The 17,930-nt window shown below is 42.6% G+C and overlaps 1 protein-coding gene across 1 annotated transcript; it reads right to left on the bottom strand.

Moving 5' to 3' along the window:
* Positions 1-207: 207 nt before the first annotated feature.
* Positions 208-3,463, bottom strand: LOC117144879 (odorant receptor coreceptor). The gene is made up of 7 exons (XM_033310290.1): positions 3,282-3,463; positions 2,612-2,920; positions 2,028-2,542; positions 1,711-1,936; positions 1,123-1,327; positions 600-755; positions 208-531 (listed from the first exon to the last, which is right to left on the bottom strand). The coding sequence occupies exons 2-7, from the start codon at positions 2,917-2,919 to the stop codon at positions 481-483; spliced, it is 1,461 nt and encodes a 486-aa protein (XP_033166181.1). The 5' UTR covers position 2,920; positions 3,282-3,463; the 3' UTR covers positions 208-480.
* Positions 3,464-17,930: the final 14,467 nt, after the last annotated feature.

Below are 17,930 nucleotides of genomic sequence, written 5' to 3' on the forward strand. Positions count from 1 at the left end.
AACAATTTAATATGCTCCTTGAGTTTGCTAAACGAAAATATATTATAGCTTACAAAATTCCAGATTTAATATTGTATATGAAGTATATATATTTAATACTTAAGAAGCAAATAAAATACGAATAAATTCAAAATTTAAAATGAAATAAACATCGCCTGTTTCTACCATTAACCCCCCATTAAACCCTCGATTTTCACTACACATTTATTTAGTTTGCATCTTGGGTTTACATTGAAAGCTCTACGCGTGTACAAAATCGATAAGTAGTTGCAGGCTTCTATGTGCCCCAGTATGTCTCCATGATGCCCCACGAGGCTCGCTCGTCACAGGTATAAAATATATAATTTGCGTTATAATTGCTCTGTGATATGGCTGGTTGCACAGTGCGAGGGGCGGTGGGCGGGTTGTGGGGTTGGGGTGGCACGGTGGCTCCTTGGCATTCGCTCTTCTGGTACAAAAATCCATCAGCTCCGCAGCAACTTACTTGAGCTGCACCAGCACCATGAAGTAGGTGACGACAGCACCGAGAACCTGCGAATCGGGAAAGATGGATTCAGTTTGAACGCCTACAATAGATCAATAAATCAAATGCAACGCACCGAGGCAAACAAATCCAGGGAGACGGTGAAGAACTTCGCTCCCGATATGCTCATCGCCTTCTGGCACTGCTGGCACACGATCTGGACAAAGGTCTTGGCCTCCTCGGAGCCATCGTACCAGTGGCACGAGTAGGCCGCCTCCATGACGGATGAACTCTGCGAAATGAAAGTAGCATTGAGGATGCTCTAGATAACTAACTACACAAAGGCGTATTATATTATTATTATATATAACATTATTATATTATATGTTGTTTAAAAACTGTAAGCTATAACTATAACAACATAGGTTCAATTTTCTATCATATGCAAAAACACCATTTTATTTCAACCTGGATAGTTTGTAGTAGACGGATCAATCTGTGCACTCTTAACTTACATTTCATTTAGTTTTAAACAAGTCTTACAATACTATAAGAAATTCTTGATTATTAATCGATTTAGACCAATGTCTGACATACTCATAACAATTGTCTGTTCCCAATAAGTAATTTGCCAACTTGATATCTCCGCACAAACTCACCTCTTCAATCAGGCGATTGCCAAAGATGCAAAAGTGGAACACCTGTGCCAGTGCGTATCCCAGGTATCCGACGACTGTGAAGGCGTAGACATTCACTCCGTTGATTTTGGTGGCCTGGTACGCCAGCAGGGTCAGCTTGATGGTCGAGGTCAGCATGTGGAGCAGGAGGGCGGCTCCGTAAGTATCGCCGATGGCAGCCACCAGTCTGTGGGGAAAAGGGTGGGGGAAAGGGTGAGGGATTGCAGGCAGGACTCGAGTCAATATTGGTACCAACAAATGCACACGCCATAGCTAAGCCAACTGTCGGACAGGACAAACAAGGACATTCCTCTAGGGCCTCCAACAATGATTGCAATTGAGGAAGTAATCAAGTAAGTCAAACAAGCTGCAGGGATCTGTTGAGCTCCTAATAAATGAGAACACATGTTCCGATGGCGCCCATTGAAGTTTTACAAAAGTGAGGAGAAGAATCCAACTCCATGGAATATGAGTGGGGTTCTCTGCCCATTTAAATCACCCAAATGCAATCATCAGTGGCCAAAGCCCAATTGAAATGGCGTGTCCAATTTGGCCAGGATTTGAACTCACCGCACCACGTGCTTGTGCCGCTCGACCCAGTACTTGATGGCACTGCGCACCATCATCTCCTGCTTTTTGGTCAGCCCGTTGGGATTAGCGCCGTTCACCATCCCATTACCTCCGCCCCCGTTACCGCCGAAGGACTGCAGCGTGGAGGGTGCTCGAAACTGGGCGCCCCAATCCGCTTTCGAACTGTAGATGCCCGACATGTCCATGTCGGTGGCGGGATCCTTTTCTGCAATGGAAGAACAGCTCGTCATGGCATTTTTCTATTCAGTGAAGTGTTCACTGAATAACCGCCTAAAAGTGTAGACTCATCAAATCACCTTCATTGTGAATTAACTCCGACTTGGAGTTGGCCGACAGGGACCTGAAGAGGGCCGCCGAGTTGGGTCTGTAGGTGTCCAGCGAGGCGGACAGCTCCATCAGCGGCTTCATGATGCCCTTCAAGTGCTGCAGCTGCTCGCAGGCGAAGATCAGCCAGGAGCAGAACATCACGTCGCAGAGATTGGAGTGGATCATCGAGAAGAGCACGTAGTAGATCTGAAAGGCGAAGCTGATCATGTAGAACATGCCGTGGCTGGCGTTCCACGGGTAGAAGGACTTGATCGGCAGCCGGGGTATCTCCACAGGGATGCTGGAGTTCGTCTCATGGTCCACCACCATCTTCACGCTGTCGCCGAAGAAGGTTATCGTGGTCCAGGCGGTGGCCGAGGCGACTGTGGTCAGCATCACCAGAAACAACAGCTTCCTCATCTTCGCCAGTGCGATCGAATGGTATCGCGCATCCGACTCGGCGAACAAGGGATGCGTGTTCACCTGGTTCCATATATTCAAGGTTCTGTAGGAATAACATACATTTTATATTCCCCAAGTGCTCGTAAGCTCAGTACGGCGAGCAGAGGCTGACCTGTAGAAATTCTTCTGGTTGACAGCCAGGTAGATGAACTTCGTGATGCAGTGGGTGAAGAAGAGGGTCGTGATCGTGTTGCCCGACAGCTCGTTGACCTCCTCGGCGTTCAGGGCCATGTTCACCAGGATGAAGGCGAACTGCATGAGGAGGAACACCAGGTGCACGGAGGAGTACACCTTCTTCATGAAGGCACTGCCGCCCGTGAAGTTGTGCATGAACAGGCCGGAGTACTTCATCGCCCGGATGTTGGGCATCAGGTCGGCGACCAGGCCCGTGTACTTGCTCGGCTGCATCGAGGTTGTCATCCTGTGAAGCGACGGAAATTGCACGACAAAATTAATGGATATCGCCAACACAATCAGCTAATATGGACGTAATCTGTTCCGTATTCCGTATTTGTGATTAGTCCCTGGTTTATTTTGCTTCCCGAAATGAATCGATTTGGAATGTTATATTCATGGCGGAATAATGGATAATGCATATTGAATATTCAGGTGGACTCATGTCCTCTCAAATTAATATTAATTCGGCCATTTATTGATCGTGAATTATTTAATTCGGAATTTAGAACAATTGGCTACTACATATGGTACTCTAATTGAGCCCAAGCACGGTAATAATATTGATATTTGGTAATATAGTATTATTTAAAGACCCAGTGGATTACCTTGCTATTGAACTTTAAAAAATACAAATGTGATCGTCGTCTGGTACACTTGGTTTAATTGAGTGCCAGTAATGAATCACTCATTTAGGCAATCATTTCAATCTTTAAGGCTGAACCGGAATACTTTAAGATACGAGAAAAGAGGCTTTCCGGAACCAGGACACAGTTGACCTGCCAGCAGCGCGATGTCGACGGTAATGAATTGTGAAATCCGGAAGGTTAACAAGCTCTGTCGACAAGTGCCTGCTCCTTCTGTCGGCTAGGTACTTGCTCCGCTGTACATAAGGACGTGTACTTTGAGGGCGAGTTCCCACGGCTGCAGCAAGGCCACATTGAATCCCAGCCCGCAACTTTCACTCCGACCCACACATGGTAATGAAAATACACAATATGGGTATCGGGCCGCCTTGGAACGCTTAAAAATTCAGCTCTTTAGCCACGTCCATCGATGCGATGGGTGCGTGGCAGACGCCGAATTCCCACAATTAAATCGAACGCCCACGAACTTGTCCACCGCCACTGCTGCCGTCTCCGGGTCTAGGACTCCGCTTTTGGGCCATGGGCCATGGCCCAGTCCTGTGCTCTCCAAGCGGCGTGTGCGCACTGGCGGAATGGAACTGGGATTGGGACTTGGACTGGGTCTGGAGATGGGCTCATCTGGCATCCCCTTGCGCGGCATCTGCGGTATCCAAACTTATGCAAATTTTAAAAGCATCGATTATTTTATTATGCCTGCTTGTATTTGTTGGCCGGCCCAAAGTGCCGCTGAGCTATGTGGATAGGCCATTCCACAGCCAACCCATTTGGCGGGGATCCCTCCGCGAAGCGCTGACCCAAAAAATAACACATTGCCCATTTGCATGGAAATGTGTGTGTTCAGCCTGATGGATAGTTGGTCCTTGCTCAATTTTTTCGTTCTCAGTTCATGAGCACTGAAGTTCCATAGGCGGGGTCTTCAATAGAAGTCTTAAATTGGTTTGCCATTACATATTACACATCTTGGCAATGGAATTTAAATAGTTAATACTCCTAATACTCTTTAATACTCTTTCTCAAGGTCGAACAAGTGGCCTTCGAAATAATGTAGGTAATATGTATGCAGGCAATTAATAAAACAATTGTCTAATTCAAAATCTAGTACTCAAATCCAAACGAAAACAAAATTGCTGAGCAGCGTAGTGAATGCTAATCGAAAACATCCAATCTAGTTATTCGAAACTAGTTGTGGCAATATTAAAATGTGGCAAACGTGGCAGGAACAGAAAGCAACGACTAGTACGGGTGAAATTACTGAATCACACTTGAAACTATGTGCCGGTATGTAAATGTATCTGTATCTGTAGCTGTATCTGCAAGCTAGTTTCCGCCGCTCAGATACACATATGCATACATACATATATGGATGGGAACTCAGACACAGATGTGCCAGTTCATGGATTATTTAAATGCAGGACACTCACGAACACCAATTAATACGTGAACACTCGCCTGTGTGGATTTGTTTTTTGTGAGCGGGGATTTAACAATATTGATTTAACGTTTAATCGTCCTGAACTCAGCCATGCGAAACCAGTCCCCCCCCTGAATGTTGCCCCTTTTGGCCCTTCGCTTTGGTTGATTTATTTTATGGGCTTGTGGCTGAAAGTTTAATTACGCGAATGCGTTTGGCTCAATTAGCTAACCGCGTACATCGTGAGCCCTGCAGCCTTTTGCCATTAATTATTAGGCAACATTTAAATGGAAAGTGGCACTTGCTTTATTTAATTTAAAATTTAAATAAATAAACAAATGAGGCTTTATTATTACCATTACGGTTTTGTGCTCGTGACTGTGATCGATTCTGATGCCAAATTAAATTATAAAAACACACAATTGGTTAATAAAGTCACATAACATATAACAATTATATATTTATTTAATTATTATTAAGTGCTTTTCTTATGGAGTGATATGCCCGAAGTAGGCAACATTCACACCTTTACTGCCGCATTTTGGCCAAAACCGAATGATTTCCATTAGGGCGTCCGCAGGATCTCCACATAAAATTCCACAAGCTGTAAAACAATAAAAGCTCAAAAATAAGCATAAAAAGCAATCCATCAAATCGCTCATAAATTACGAAATCAATGCGACACACACACGCACACATCATAAAAATCGCGTTGGGGCGCACGCACACAGACACACGAAAGCGGCACGTTCATGTGGCGCAAAGATTTTTATTAAGCCGACGAAGGAAAAATTAGAAATCAATACCCAGCAAGGACAGAAAAATCTGTTAAGTGACAAACAACAACGGCGAGCACAACAATTGCGCGTGTGTGTGTGTGTGAGGTCCTTTCTCTCCCATCCTGCTGCTTGGCTGTGTGCGTAAGTGCCAGCATCAGGAGCAATTCCTTTATTTTCGGACCGCCGTGGCCCTCGACCTACAGAAGCTTTTACCAGAATTTATGGCTATGCATAACCGACTTGGAAAAACAACAGCCGATCGAAAACACATATAGGTGCGTGGGGTGTGTGCCACATTCGGTTTCATAGTGTGCGAGTGGTCTGTGTGTGCGTGTGTGTGTGTGCTTTCTTCAGGCCATTAGGGGAGCAAAAGAAATGTTGACATTGTCATAAGAATGGGAAAAGAATGGCTGAGAAATGCGAACAACAGCGAAAAGCGCAAGAATTATTATTATTTATTCCCGAGTTTTATAAGATTTCGGAAGAGGTGCTGGGCGCTCATAAATCCAATCCTTATACATCGCACGGTGGTACACTTGGAGAAATTACTTTTGTATCAGAAAGAATTTTTAGCCAGCAAGTTTGTATATTGCCAGTTTAGTTTGAAACGGTATAACTGAAAATATAATTTTAATAAACAGAAAAGGAAATGTCCTAATTTATTTACTGCGGTATATATATACTTAACGAATGCTTAAGCATCATAAAAAATTTATGCTCATACTTTATGACATATGTTTTAAATTGTTAAATATTTTTCAACAGAAATTATTAGTATTTTACTGAGTTATGACCCAACCAATTTCTCTCAGTGCACTTGTCTGTGTGCCAGTGTCACTTCTTCTGTTGCCGCTGACAGGGCGACAGATTCCAACCGGAAGTCGAGGGAGTCGGAAGGAAGTGCCTTCGTGGCTCCTCGCCGAGACAGTGTCAAAAGTTTAACTTTAGATTTATTTGCCATTTAATGCCGCTGCTCCCATTCCCAGAACTGCAGCACGGCCAGGAGTTATAGCGGAGTTGTAAATCTCTCAGCTGTCTAAGCAGGTCAATGCTCAGACAACAGCCCCCCAAAAGAGTCTGCATTTGCCTTCCACAGTGCAATTGCAGCAGGATCCCCGCCCACACCGCTGTCCGCATAAAGGACATTTAGGACTAGTGTGAGGTTTGTTTGTTTGCCGCCTGCCACAAAGTTGTCAACGCGGCAACTAAACGAGTTTTGGTCTTGTGGTGTTCTATATTAGTATGTAGGGTGTTCGTTCCGTTGGAGTGCTTTCATTGTTATCCTTCTGCCCGAAATTCGAAGTTGTTCTCCCACGCGAGAGCATGCGCAGGGAGAGTTAAATCTCAGATAGCGAGAGTGGAGCAGAGTTTAAAATTATAAGAGACGCTGTGACAAACGTTGCCACTCTTTCGGCAATTATGTAAAAGCATGAGGTGCATCAAATATGCCTATGTTCCATGTGGAAGAATAAAAAACAATTATTGTTGGAATATCTATATAAGTATTAATAGAATCTATAATAATATGAAAAACATGTGTGTGTGAGATGAAATGAAATCTAAACATTTTTCAAACTTGTTAGCATGACAGTCTTGGGCATTGCTTAATTTCAAGTGACTTACTGGATTTTATTTTCATACGGACATATCATACGGACAAACAAACATGTCCAGATCGACTCCGAATAGTGATCCTTATGAAAATAATAATAGTTCCAAGCTTAAATTTATATTGATGCACTTTTGCTTAGATACCATTTTGGACTCACTCTTATATGTATGTATATTTAATTTTTAAGGGCATTTCCCATTTTATATTTAAAGGTAGGCATACAAATCGGAACCATCTGGCAGCCCCGGCAACTCACGTGCATTATCTGTGGCTCGTTGAGCCTGTGAAATGCAACAAGAGCAGTGCCTCGCCATCTGAGTGCTCTCTCTCTCTCTCTCTCTCTCTCTCGGAGGACTCGTTCCTTGCTCTTTGCAGAGATTCGTATAAGAAGTGAGCAGAGAGAGGAGAGGAGAGCAGGGCAGAGGAGAGCAGCACAGCAGCAACCACAGACACTGTTACGGGATCCGCGTTTTGGCCAGGACGAAGCGAGCGTGGCGACGAAAGGCAGCCAATGGCTTCGATTGGGAGCCAGTCAAACATGGTCCATCGACGGGAGATGAACAGCACCGAGAGCAGCATCCGCCAGCAGATTCGCAAGCCAGTTCGCTGCCAGAAGCCAAAACCCAAGGCAAAGCCAGCCGAACCGGGCCAATTCTAGGGGAACGCGAGTGTGTGAAGGTAGTGAAGTGAAACAAACGTGGATGTGAGTGTGAGTGCTGGTGCCAGTGTGTGGTCCAAGGACCTCATCATCGCCCTCCGCCCACTTGAAGTCAGACAACGACAAAGGTCCACTCCTTCGGTTCTAGTTCTTTTGCTGCTGGCTTGTTAGTGTTAGAGACACGCAGCATCTCGTGCGCCAAAAGAATTACCACTGCTGCAGACACACAACTGCCCCACATACACACTCGAACAGAAAGGATATGATGTCTGGGGCGAGCGAAAAAACACGAAAAGCCTCAGTTTGACATGTTTGGGAATGAGGAGCAGCCAGGACATAGGCAAAACACCAAACACAAGCATTTCGTGGGCCTCTGCCCACGCCACTTGCGCGCGTGTGTGTGTGTGTTCTCGGATTTATGCAGCACTAGTTACATAAGCCATCATCCTCATCATCGGCAGCAGCATCTGAAGACGGCCAAAGGCTTCGGCATCGTTAGCGCCAGCCAGCTGCCATCAGAATGCTATGAATTTCGAATCCCGGGTATAGTAGTGTGGAGTATTGTGCTTCGCGAGGGGAGTGGGGAAGGATAATGCCGCCGATACAGCACCAGCAATGAAAATCGCATTAGCATTAGGATGTGATAACAGCTGCTAGGCCAGGCGTCCATCAGCTGGCAAGGACAACAGCACTCGCTGTGCCCCGCAATTGCCACAACTGTTGTTCAAACTTTGGATAACGCATACGCACTGTTGCACCCGAGTTAAGGGGGAGGGGGAGGCGTTCTCGAAGGCTCGGCAAAATGATTATTATTGGGTGCCAAGGGTTATCGAAGAAGTGCGGAACCTCATTGTCCAATGAACCATTGAGGGTCGGCTTGGGCGCCGGACAGTTTTTATTGGGTGATCCACTCAAAGGAAGGCGATTAGTAGCTACGTTGAAGAACATTATAGTACATTTATTTTCAATTTGGTGAAGTATTTCACGGACTACAGCTCGTTTCGAAAGAATATGAACTCAACTTACGTTTGATTGTTTATAGACAGTAGATTCTGTAGAAATAACTTTGGAATGAATAAATAACTAGATAAATACCTTTTTAAATCAATTTACTTATTAAATACTTACTTATACTTATAAAATCTATAATTATTTTCAGTGCAAAATGTACCCAACAATTATTGCACAATCAACTTCAATTATAGGTATAGTTTCTATATAAACAAAGAAAGCCTTAAAAGATACTTTTCTTACCAGCGTTTAATAGTGCAGAAGTAAATCTTCCATTCATTAAAAGCTGTATTGGAGACATCTGCAGTTGGCAGAGATCTTTTCCAGTTGTATCCCTCTACCTACGACATCCTTAAAAGCCGATAGTCAGATGTGCTTCATGTCACCTGTACAATGGCAGTGCACCTTGTTCCCTCAGGAGGCAAGTGGGACTGCTGCTCTAGGCAGCGCCATTTGGAGTCGGAAGCCGCATGGCTTTCCCATTTCAGCCACAATCAGGAGGAAGCTCATTAAAGGCAATAGCAACAGCAAAAGCGGCAATTCCAGAAATAAGCTGAAAGTTTTCCACCAGCAGGAAAGCGGCCTGGCGGGGGGAATGGGGAAAGTGGGCGGAAAAGTGCTGGAGAGGCAAACGGATAGGATAGTCTGGCTCAGCGGGCGGCTGTGTGTGCGTGCTGGGCGTGGCAAATTGGGGCAGCAGAAACATGATAAGGTCTCAAAATGTAACCGCAAAAATCCATTGGCAAGTACAGCACATTTCCATTGTGGGCGATGGGTTGGGAGGGGTGAACCGCAATTAAATTTGCATTAGGCTATAAAGACAGGGCGGAGTGGCCACTTGTTGTTGTACTCACTGTACCGTAGTCGCAGCAGCTAATTACGAGAATTTCGCAGCAGACGAGTCGCGCGGGATGGCTAAGAAACAATAGATACGGACTGTAAATGCCTTTTCAAAAGTGCCAGAAACACATGTACATAGAGTAAGGCGAAGCTGGAAACAGAACATAAAGGATATTATGTTGCTGCCAAAATGAGTAGAAAGTTTGCAAAAAATCGCCCCGAAAATAAGCCAACAGCACAACCCGAGAATCGAAACTGAAAAAGTGTTTTCCTCCACTAAACTTAACTAAGAGCGGCACCACAATAAGAAAATCATAATGATGATGGATTAACTGATCCCAGTTGTTGTTCATGTTGTGCGAGTGAGACAGCGCGAGTGTGGGAGGAGCACCGGAAGTGGCAGCAGCAGCAGCAGCAGCATCAGCACCGCAGCAACATTGCAGCAGCAGCAGCAACAGCGAAGGCGAAATCAGGTTAGTAGAGGCTAGTTCTGGCCAACTTTTGCCGTTTTCCCGTTTTTCTCGTGTTCGCATACCGTTTTTTTTCCGGCTTTGTGGGCCACTCAGCGACCACAGCTTGTGTAAATCATAATTTATGCATTAATAATTAAAATATACACAAAAATATCCGCACAGGCGGCTGCCGTCGGCGAGTGGGAAAGGTCATTAATCTTGGACAGCTTACACGGAGTTTCTGGGGGTCAGTACATGGGAAATTATGAGCGAAATTAGGTACGTGGCCAAAGAAACAAAGAACTGGTGAACTGGTGGTCCTTGGAGTGGGAGGAATCCGCTTGTGCCCCCATCTAATTGAAAGTTGGTGAGCTGGTAAGGCTGCTTGCCACTCGCAGAATCCCTGTTCGGAAATTTTCATGAGAAATCATGGCAGAAATAGAAATTCTAATTGCTGCGAAGAATTTCAATTCCGAAAGCTTTGGCCAAATCCAACTGAAATTGACAGCAGCTATGTTGCCGTTTCGCATCGGGTTCGCCTCGTTTAGCCCCAAATTCCAACGAACACTTTCATCTGGGAATTCCTGAGTCCTGGTTGCCCCCCAATCCTCGAAATATTGATTATTTGAAGAGGTCAACTAATGAATTGTCATTTCGATACGATGCAGAATTTGCACCTCTTCCAGTTCACTTACTCAACATGTAAATACTAAAGTGAGTAATTGGTAGACAGGTAATCCATTGACTTTTAGCTTAATAAAAGTATAAACTAATAAAACTCAACCAGGCTTGAGTTTGTAGGCTGGCAAGGAATAGATATTTCATTTGATTATAACCCATCCAATTCTTAAGTTCGCTGCGATCTTCGATCTCTTCCAGCGATATATCTAATGGAATTAGGTTTATGTCCCTTTCATTTTAATCTCATTAGTGCGCCGAGGTCGAGTTCTCCACCCCCAACAGCAGCTGCACATCCTCCACTTGGAAGCTCTGGAGCAGACTGTTGTCGCTGCAGGACACCAGAAAGTTTACCAGAAAGAAGAAACTTGTCCAACTATACTAGAAACTTGTTTGCGAATGTTTCGTTTTCCGCACTTTCCAAGCCAAAGTTGCTCAACCCCCAGATGAAATCGCATCGAGGAGAATGAAATGTATGATAGGAACCGCTCTGAGTTTGCCTTTTTGATCAGCAATTCAAACACACGAAGCCCACACATGCGACTGCAGATGCAATAGAATTTGAGCCAGAACTTTTCCACTAGCATGGTGTGTGGTGGTATCATTATAGCCAGATGGATGTATTGTGTTTCCCAGCATGTGTCTTCGTGCCATATAAAGTGCTTAAATCTTAGTACCTCACGCCCACGTAGGAGTCGTAATCACCAGGAGCAATCGTAGAAAAGAGTTAGTATTTAAATGGTTGGTTATTATCCACCGGTGTGTATAATTTACTATGCTATTATGGCATGCTAGTTGCCAACAGGAAAACCCCTGAAAGTGCAATTAATTCAGAGCAGGGCTGTTAGCTAGGCTGTTAGTAAGGGGAATCCCCTCGAAGTGAGGAGCTTGGCATGGTGTCTATCGTGGAACATCCTCGAACATCTTTTGAGTGCCATTAGAAAGTGGGGAAGGGGTATTTATTTCTGTAATTGCTGTTGTCTCGCAAATTGCAGTTTTTGCCAGACTCTTTTGTTTCCCACTCTGCACTTGCTATATAGACACTGATATAGACATGCAAATTGGTAGACGGAGCATAGTTGGCATGACATAACCTTTGAGGCCGCATCCTTGCCAGCCATCTCTGTATTTGCATTCGAGATTATGCTGTCGCACTGTTTGCCGAAGAAGCCAGGTGCAGCTTTTAATGTTATTAATTCCCCAAAAAGGCAGACAGTTTGGCAAAAAACGAGCTGGAACTCGGCCAAATGTGCGGCGAGCCAAAAAGTACATTTGCAAATGGAGTGCATAAAGTTAAGTGGAAAAGGACTCTCTTCAAACTTGCAGGCTCTCCATTAGCCGAAAGGATACACACTACATACACACTACATGGTAGTCCTGAAAACAACTCCTTTGTGTGCACAAAACTCATCCGAACTGAGCGAAATAATTGGTATCCAAATGTCCTTGTATGCTAAACCAAAGCCTCTTAGCAGCTTTCGATGGTAGAACATTTTAAGCTGATTCAACGCGTTCAATTTCAATGCAATTGAATCGACTTCGAGCTTGGCTGGCGAGCTCATTATTCGGATTACGCAAGCGGATAATGTCCTTTAGCCACTAAATCCTGTTCCCAGCACTTTGACAATGCATATAATGCAGCTTGCCGAAATGAGTTTGTGTTAATGGAATAATGGCGATTGGACTAAGCAAGTTAATTAATTCAAAAGTGCTTGAGTCATCTGAAGCTATTTATCACCATGTGAAATGCCAGAGTATAATTAAGTTATATAATTAAGTTATTGCACATCGCCTGAGAAGAATCACCCCATCAATTTTTATAATCAAAACTGGAGACATTGGAAAGCAACAACAGCTGTCGATAGGCCATGTTCTTTTCCAAAATCGACTGAGAATTATTTGTCCAGGATATCGCTATGTTGGCAATCAGTGGCAATTAACTGGACAAAGGGAAATGACAGGGTTCTAGATCCATCCACCCACACACCTGTCATATTATTACCCTTTCCCCTAGAACTCAACTAATTTAAGCTATGCAGCTCTTTTATTTTTATGGAGCCCTTTTTGGTAGAACACAGAGCGAAAGTGCCTAAATGTTTGAGCAATTAAAAAGGGTCATCCCTTGCGAAAGAAATTGAAGCCCTCGGATATTTTTTGTTGTCGAAAACTTAAAAAGAACCTAGCCAACGGGACAACAAATTAGATTAAATGGGCCTCAGTATACCCTACAATATACACCATCCGTTTGCTTTAAATATCACTGAGTAATGTTATCAAAACAACATTATTTGTAACTTATGGGTAAAATAACCATTCTTACTTGGGCAATTAGTAGCATATTTATATTTATTTCTTCTGTAATGGCTTAAAGAAAATATAATTTACGTAGATGATGTTTTGGCATATATATCTAGTATATTGTATTCGCTTAACTTGTTGAAATGTTTATGCAAAATGCGCAAAAGTCGACCAAATCATTTTGGATTTCAAACTACAAAGTTGTACAAACTTTTCAAAGTTCCTTTCGAGTTGCCCGAGATACCCTTTTCAGCGAAGTTGAGAAAAAAATTCACTTTTTTCCCCAGCCTTTTTTACGATTTCCCTTTTGTCCACTTTTTGTTAGCCTGAAAATTGGTTTAATGGCCAAGCGCTTTGGCAAACACACACACTCGCACACGCACACACATATTGGGGCTTTTCCGTGGGAAAAGCGGTATGTGGCAGTCCTCCGTCAAAGAGCAAATGTGCGGTGGCGCTGAGTAAAATAATAAATAAAACAAAACAAGCTCAGCAACAACATGGAAACTTTACACAAACTTTCTCCCTCGCCTGTTCCTCGTTGGCTGTTGGCTGTTGGCTGTTGGCCGATGAGCCTGATAGATGTGTCAATAAAATCAATATTTGCCTTGCCTTTGCGACTAAATGTTCAATTAGCGCATCAATCAAAGACGCTTGAGCGAATCAAATGGTTTATTTTGGGCCACTTAGACCGGGCTCATGCGATGATTTAGTGGTGAATATTAACTGTGCGATTAGAGCGCAAATATTTGGCTAATTAGCTAATAAGTTAAGGCCACAAAATACAGTGTGCCCAGTAAATTGGGTTCAGTTGGGCAAATAAAATCGGTTGGCGTAAGAACGCGGTAAGTAAATCTGTCGCCTTGAGTTAAGCCCTTTGAAACCCAAAATGGATCTCATCCTACAACCAAATTAATGAAATTTAATAGGGGAACAGGGAAGCATTGAAATCGTTTATCTAATCGGACCGAAGACCTTGTCGAACCGCCCCATTTTCTATTTAAATATTCACAGTTCTCAATGGCAGGTGTGTGAAGGCTAATTAGGTTAGTAACTTTTCAAAAATGCCATTTATTATTTAAGTAAGGAGAAGAAACTACAAATTGCCACACTCTTCGTATACTCTTTCCATACTCTTATAGGCACTTAGGGTATACTAGATTCGGTGAATAGTATGTACCATGTAGAAGGAATAACCGAGCCTATAAGTATAATAGTATATTTATATAATACACTGCCTTGTATAGAAAAGCTTGATTGAAGAAGATTGCCACGCCCACTCTAACGCCCCTGTTTCTTTTTAAGATAGCGATTTTTTTACAGAAATTTTAAATTTTCTCCCTCTAACCTCCACAAAATAGATAACAGGTAACTGATAGTCGGAAATTTAGTTGGAAATTGTATTATTTTATTATAAATTAAAATAATACGAAATAGGACACAATCCAATTAATCATTAAAAAAAAAGTTTTTTAAAAAATCCCATTTAATTCAAGGCGATGCTTACAGTTGAACACCCAATAAACCTTTTTAATTGTGTTCTTATTTAAGAATCTTTTCATATGTATTTTGAATATGCTACACACTACACAGTCAATTTTATTTTAAGCCACTACTAAATTATTTAAATAATTTTAACACATAAATGCTGGTAAAAACCTCCCAAAAACGACTGCTTTTCTCATAAATTATTAATGTATATATAATTAATTGGTGACAGTTAAAGATAAGTGCTATTTATCTATATTAAAAGTGCTTAGCTTACACATTTATATACCTCCAAAAACCAGAAAATAAAATCTCATTTCAACCAATCACGTTAGACTAGCGATACTAATGCAATTCCGATTGGTGGACGTGGCCAAATCCTTTGACAAAATATTCAATGCGGATTTCCCACAAGGATAATGTTTGTTGCTTTCGCAAAGCTTTAGTATAACTTATGCGATAGATTTCCGTGAGTGATTTATTCAATATCTGATATTCGTTGTTTTTGGAAAACCAAGGCTCATTTTGATTTGCAGTCGCACCACCACACAATAACGTGGTCACATAATCAAATGAACTGCCTTTGCCCCGAGTCGATTGGTCAATTCTGGTCGAATGGCTGATGCCGATTGCACGTAATGCGATTTTAGATGCATTAACAGGACGAGCGAAATTGCAATCATTTATGTGCACTTAAGAGCATTAAGCGCGCACCAGACGCATTAATCATACGCCACGTGTGCCCTGCCGTGTCGTCTGCTCATCGACGGGGCTGGCCTCGTCGTGGCATGGCAAATCATTCGCCATGCTGACTGATTTGCTGCAGCACATCATCTGGACACTCCCTGGACATCTGCTGCTGACCCAGCAACATCGCATTCGCAACGACAGTGAGCAAAATTATAAATCTACAGAATGAAAAGGCTCTTAAAGTTAGCAATAAGGATGCTATAGCCCTTTACCACTTCAGGCAGAGTGCGATTATCCTTCAAAATAAAAATGACAACTCTAATTGACCAGAACATAACAAATATGCTCTTGACCACTGTGCACTCCACAGCAGTGCCAAAAAGTTATGCAATGAAAGTTGCCAACTGAGTGTGGAGTGCGTGTGTGTGTGTGGGGGGGTAGTGTGTGTCCGTGCTTTCTGTATTTGTATCTGCTTGTGAGGGAAGGCAAATTTATGGCTAAATTTATGTGGCCGAAAGCCCTCTGAGGCTATCAATGGGCCCTTCGAGTGTACGAACGTACATATATGGTACACTCTGCCGTTCGAGTAAATATCCTTGTACATCGAACAGGGTCCCTGGCGTAAATAATTTACTGTGCATTTTTAACATATTCTCAATTGAATAATTTATGACCACCAGTACAGCCTTCTGCTGTGGATGGCAAAGTACTGGGCCGGCTATAGCTATATTAGCCGGTCAATTTGGGCTACAAAACCACACAAAAAAAATATATAGCTTATAGCTTATATTATATTATAGCTTAAATTCAAAAAGTTAATACTAATTTATGATGCTACTTTTATAGATGCTTTCAGATTTCTGTTTTTTTATTAACATCATCCGATATTGCACACGAGCTCCATCTAGCGGCGGCCATATATGTGCCAAAAAACTTAACGGACGGACAGACGGACATTTGCAGATCGATTCAGCTTGTAATCCTCATTAAGGATATATATATTATATATATTAATAGTCGGACTGAGTGTTCATCGTTAATCTAGCTGTTTCATTATGCTCTGATACATAGTAGTATCAGTAGTAGTATTAGTAGTTCGCCAATTTATTTGTTTATTTATCTACCGTACTTTACTTTATTAAATTGTCCTGACCTCCTCTGCAGACTATTAAAAGAAAATGAAGTTGGTGCTTGATTCAGAATATAGTTGGTCTTAAAGCATTGAATTTGTGCCCAGAACTTAAAATCGAATTCCTAAGAAATAGCGCAATTTCCTCGATTTCTGGCGAAGAGACTTTATTGAAAGCATACGCTTTAATTACACATCTGCATAATTAATGTTTGCCACACATGCAAAATTTTTAATTACCCTGTCATCTCATTTATTTTTGCCACAAGGCACAAATGTTTTCCAGCAGCAATGCGCTGCTAGATGTTGGAAACGCTGATTAAATAATAATTGTTATAAATGGCAATCGTTTGTGACTAATTTAATGAGCCAGGCTTTCTTGAAATTAAGTGCAAGACATAATTGAATTAAAGTGAGGATGCAGAGTTCTTGCGTTCGTTGAAAATCATAATTCCACACAAAAGGATAGATCGAAAACTTAAATATCAAGCCAATTCCTTTGGAAAATATACCAGTATTTACTAATAATTTGAATTGGTATAGGTAATACCTAATATTATGTAAGAATAAAGCGCACAACACCACAAAGTGACAATATTGCTCATACGCGACGTTGCCACAGTTCCAGTCATCCCCATTAGACACCCATAAGCATGATGGTCCCGCTGGACCCACTCACATGTCCACTCGCATCCACTTGATATTCGGATTGCCATCGCCACTTGCCATTGACCCACAAATTGCACAATTTCGTTAACTGCCCAATTTGAATGTCACCGAAGTTCATCGAGGACCCATCAGCGCAGAATGACCGAGTTCACTGCCTTCTGTAATGTGTCTGCTCGCTCGGCCAGCGGCACTTATAAATAAAACACAGATTTGTAGCCATTTTGTTCAACGAAAAAATTAACTTAATTTGAAATGCGAGGGCCCAAAGAGAATGGTGAATGGGGAAAGGAGAAAGCCGAAGCCAAGGCTTGCAAATATTTTTACGCTTCAGCGCGTTGTGTACGTGAACGGAAAAGCGTATGAGTGCGTGGGTCGGGCTTACCATACATGAGTGTGCGTGTGCTGTGTGTGTGAGCTGTGTGTGTGTGTGGGTGTGCTCTTTTGTGGTGTAGGGATTTCGACATTAGGCATGCATTCAACTTCTTAGGAAAGTTACCCAGAGTATTTCGTGGGTGGAAGTCCCAAGGAACAAGGACTCTGCCTCCTCAAATCGCAGAACTTGGGATGTTAAATGGGCGTGGCAGCGTCTGCGCTACGTACACGGGAAAACCCGTCTGCAGGGAGTAAACGTAGACTATTTTTAGAGAAGCACTTTAAATGAAAAGCTGCCGAGAAGGTGGTTTTAAGTGGGCATGAATTGTACTCGCTCGTTGAATTAGTCCGCGGAATCTGCCAAGCTTCGATATATCCTAGTTGAATGTGATTGAGGGATAATTAGAATTAGATCTATAACATTTATCAGGGTTTGCATTCACATAGTAATTCTTTCAATTGGCACGATCATTAGGGTGAATAAATAAATATTTTCTATTATGAGAAGATTACAATGCAATTA

The sequence above is a fragment of the Drosophila mauritiana genome, chromosome 3R (assembly GCF_004382145.1).
Source record: "Drosophila mauritiana strain mau12 chromosome 3R, ASM438214v1, whole genome shotgun sequence".
Classification (NCBI taxonomy): Eukaryota; Metazoa; Arthropoda; class Insecta; order Diptera; family Drosophilidae; genus Drosophila; species Drosophila mauritiana.

Excerpts from the sequence above, each read along its gene's own strand:
- LOC117144879 (XM_033310290.1), bottom strand. The coding sequence starts at position 2,919 with ATGACAACCTCGATGCAGCCGAGCAAGTACACGGGCCTGGTCGCCGAC. Across the intron at positions 2,543-2,611 it reads AACCAGAAGAATTTCTACAG|AACCTTGAATATATGGAACC; the intron begins GTCAGCCTCTGC and ends TTATTCCTACAG. Across the intron at positions 756-1,122 it reads GCAATCGCCTGATTGAAGAG|AGTTCATCCGTCATGGAGGC; the intron begins GTGAGTTTGTGC and ends TTCATTTCGCAG.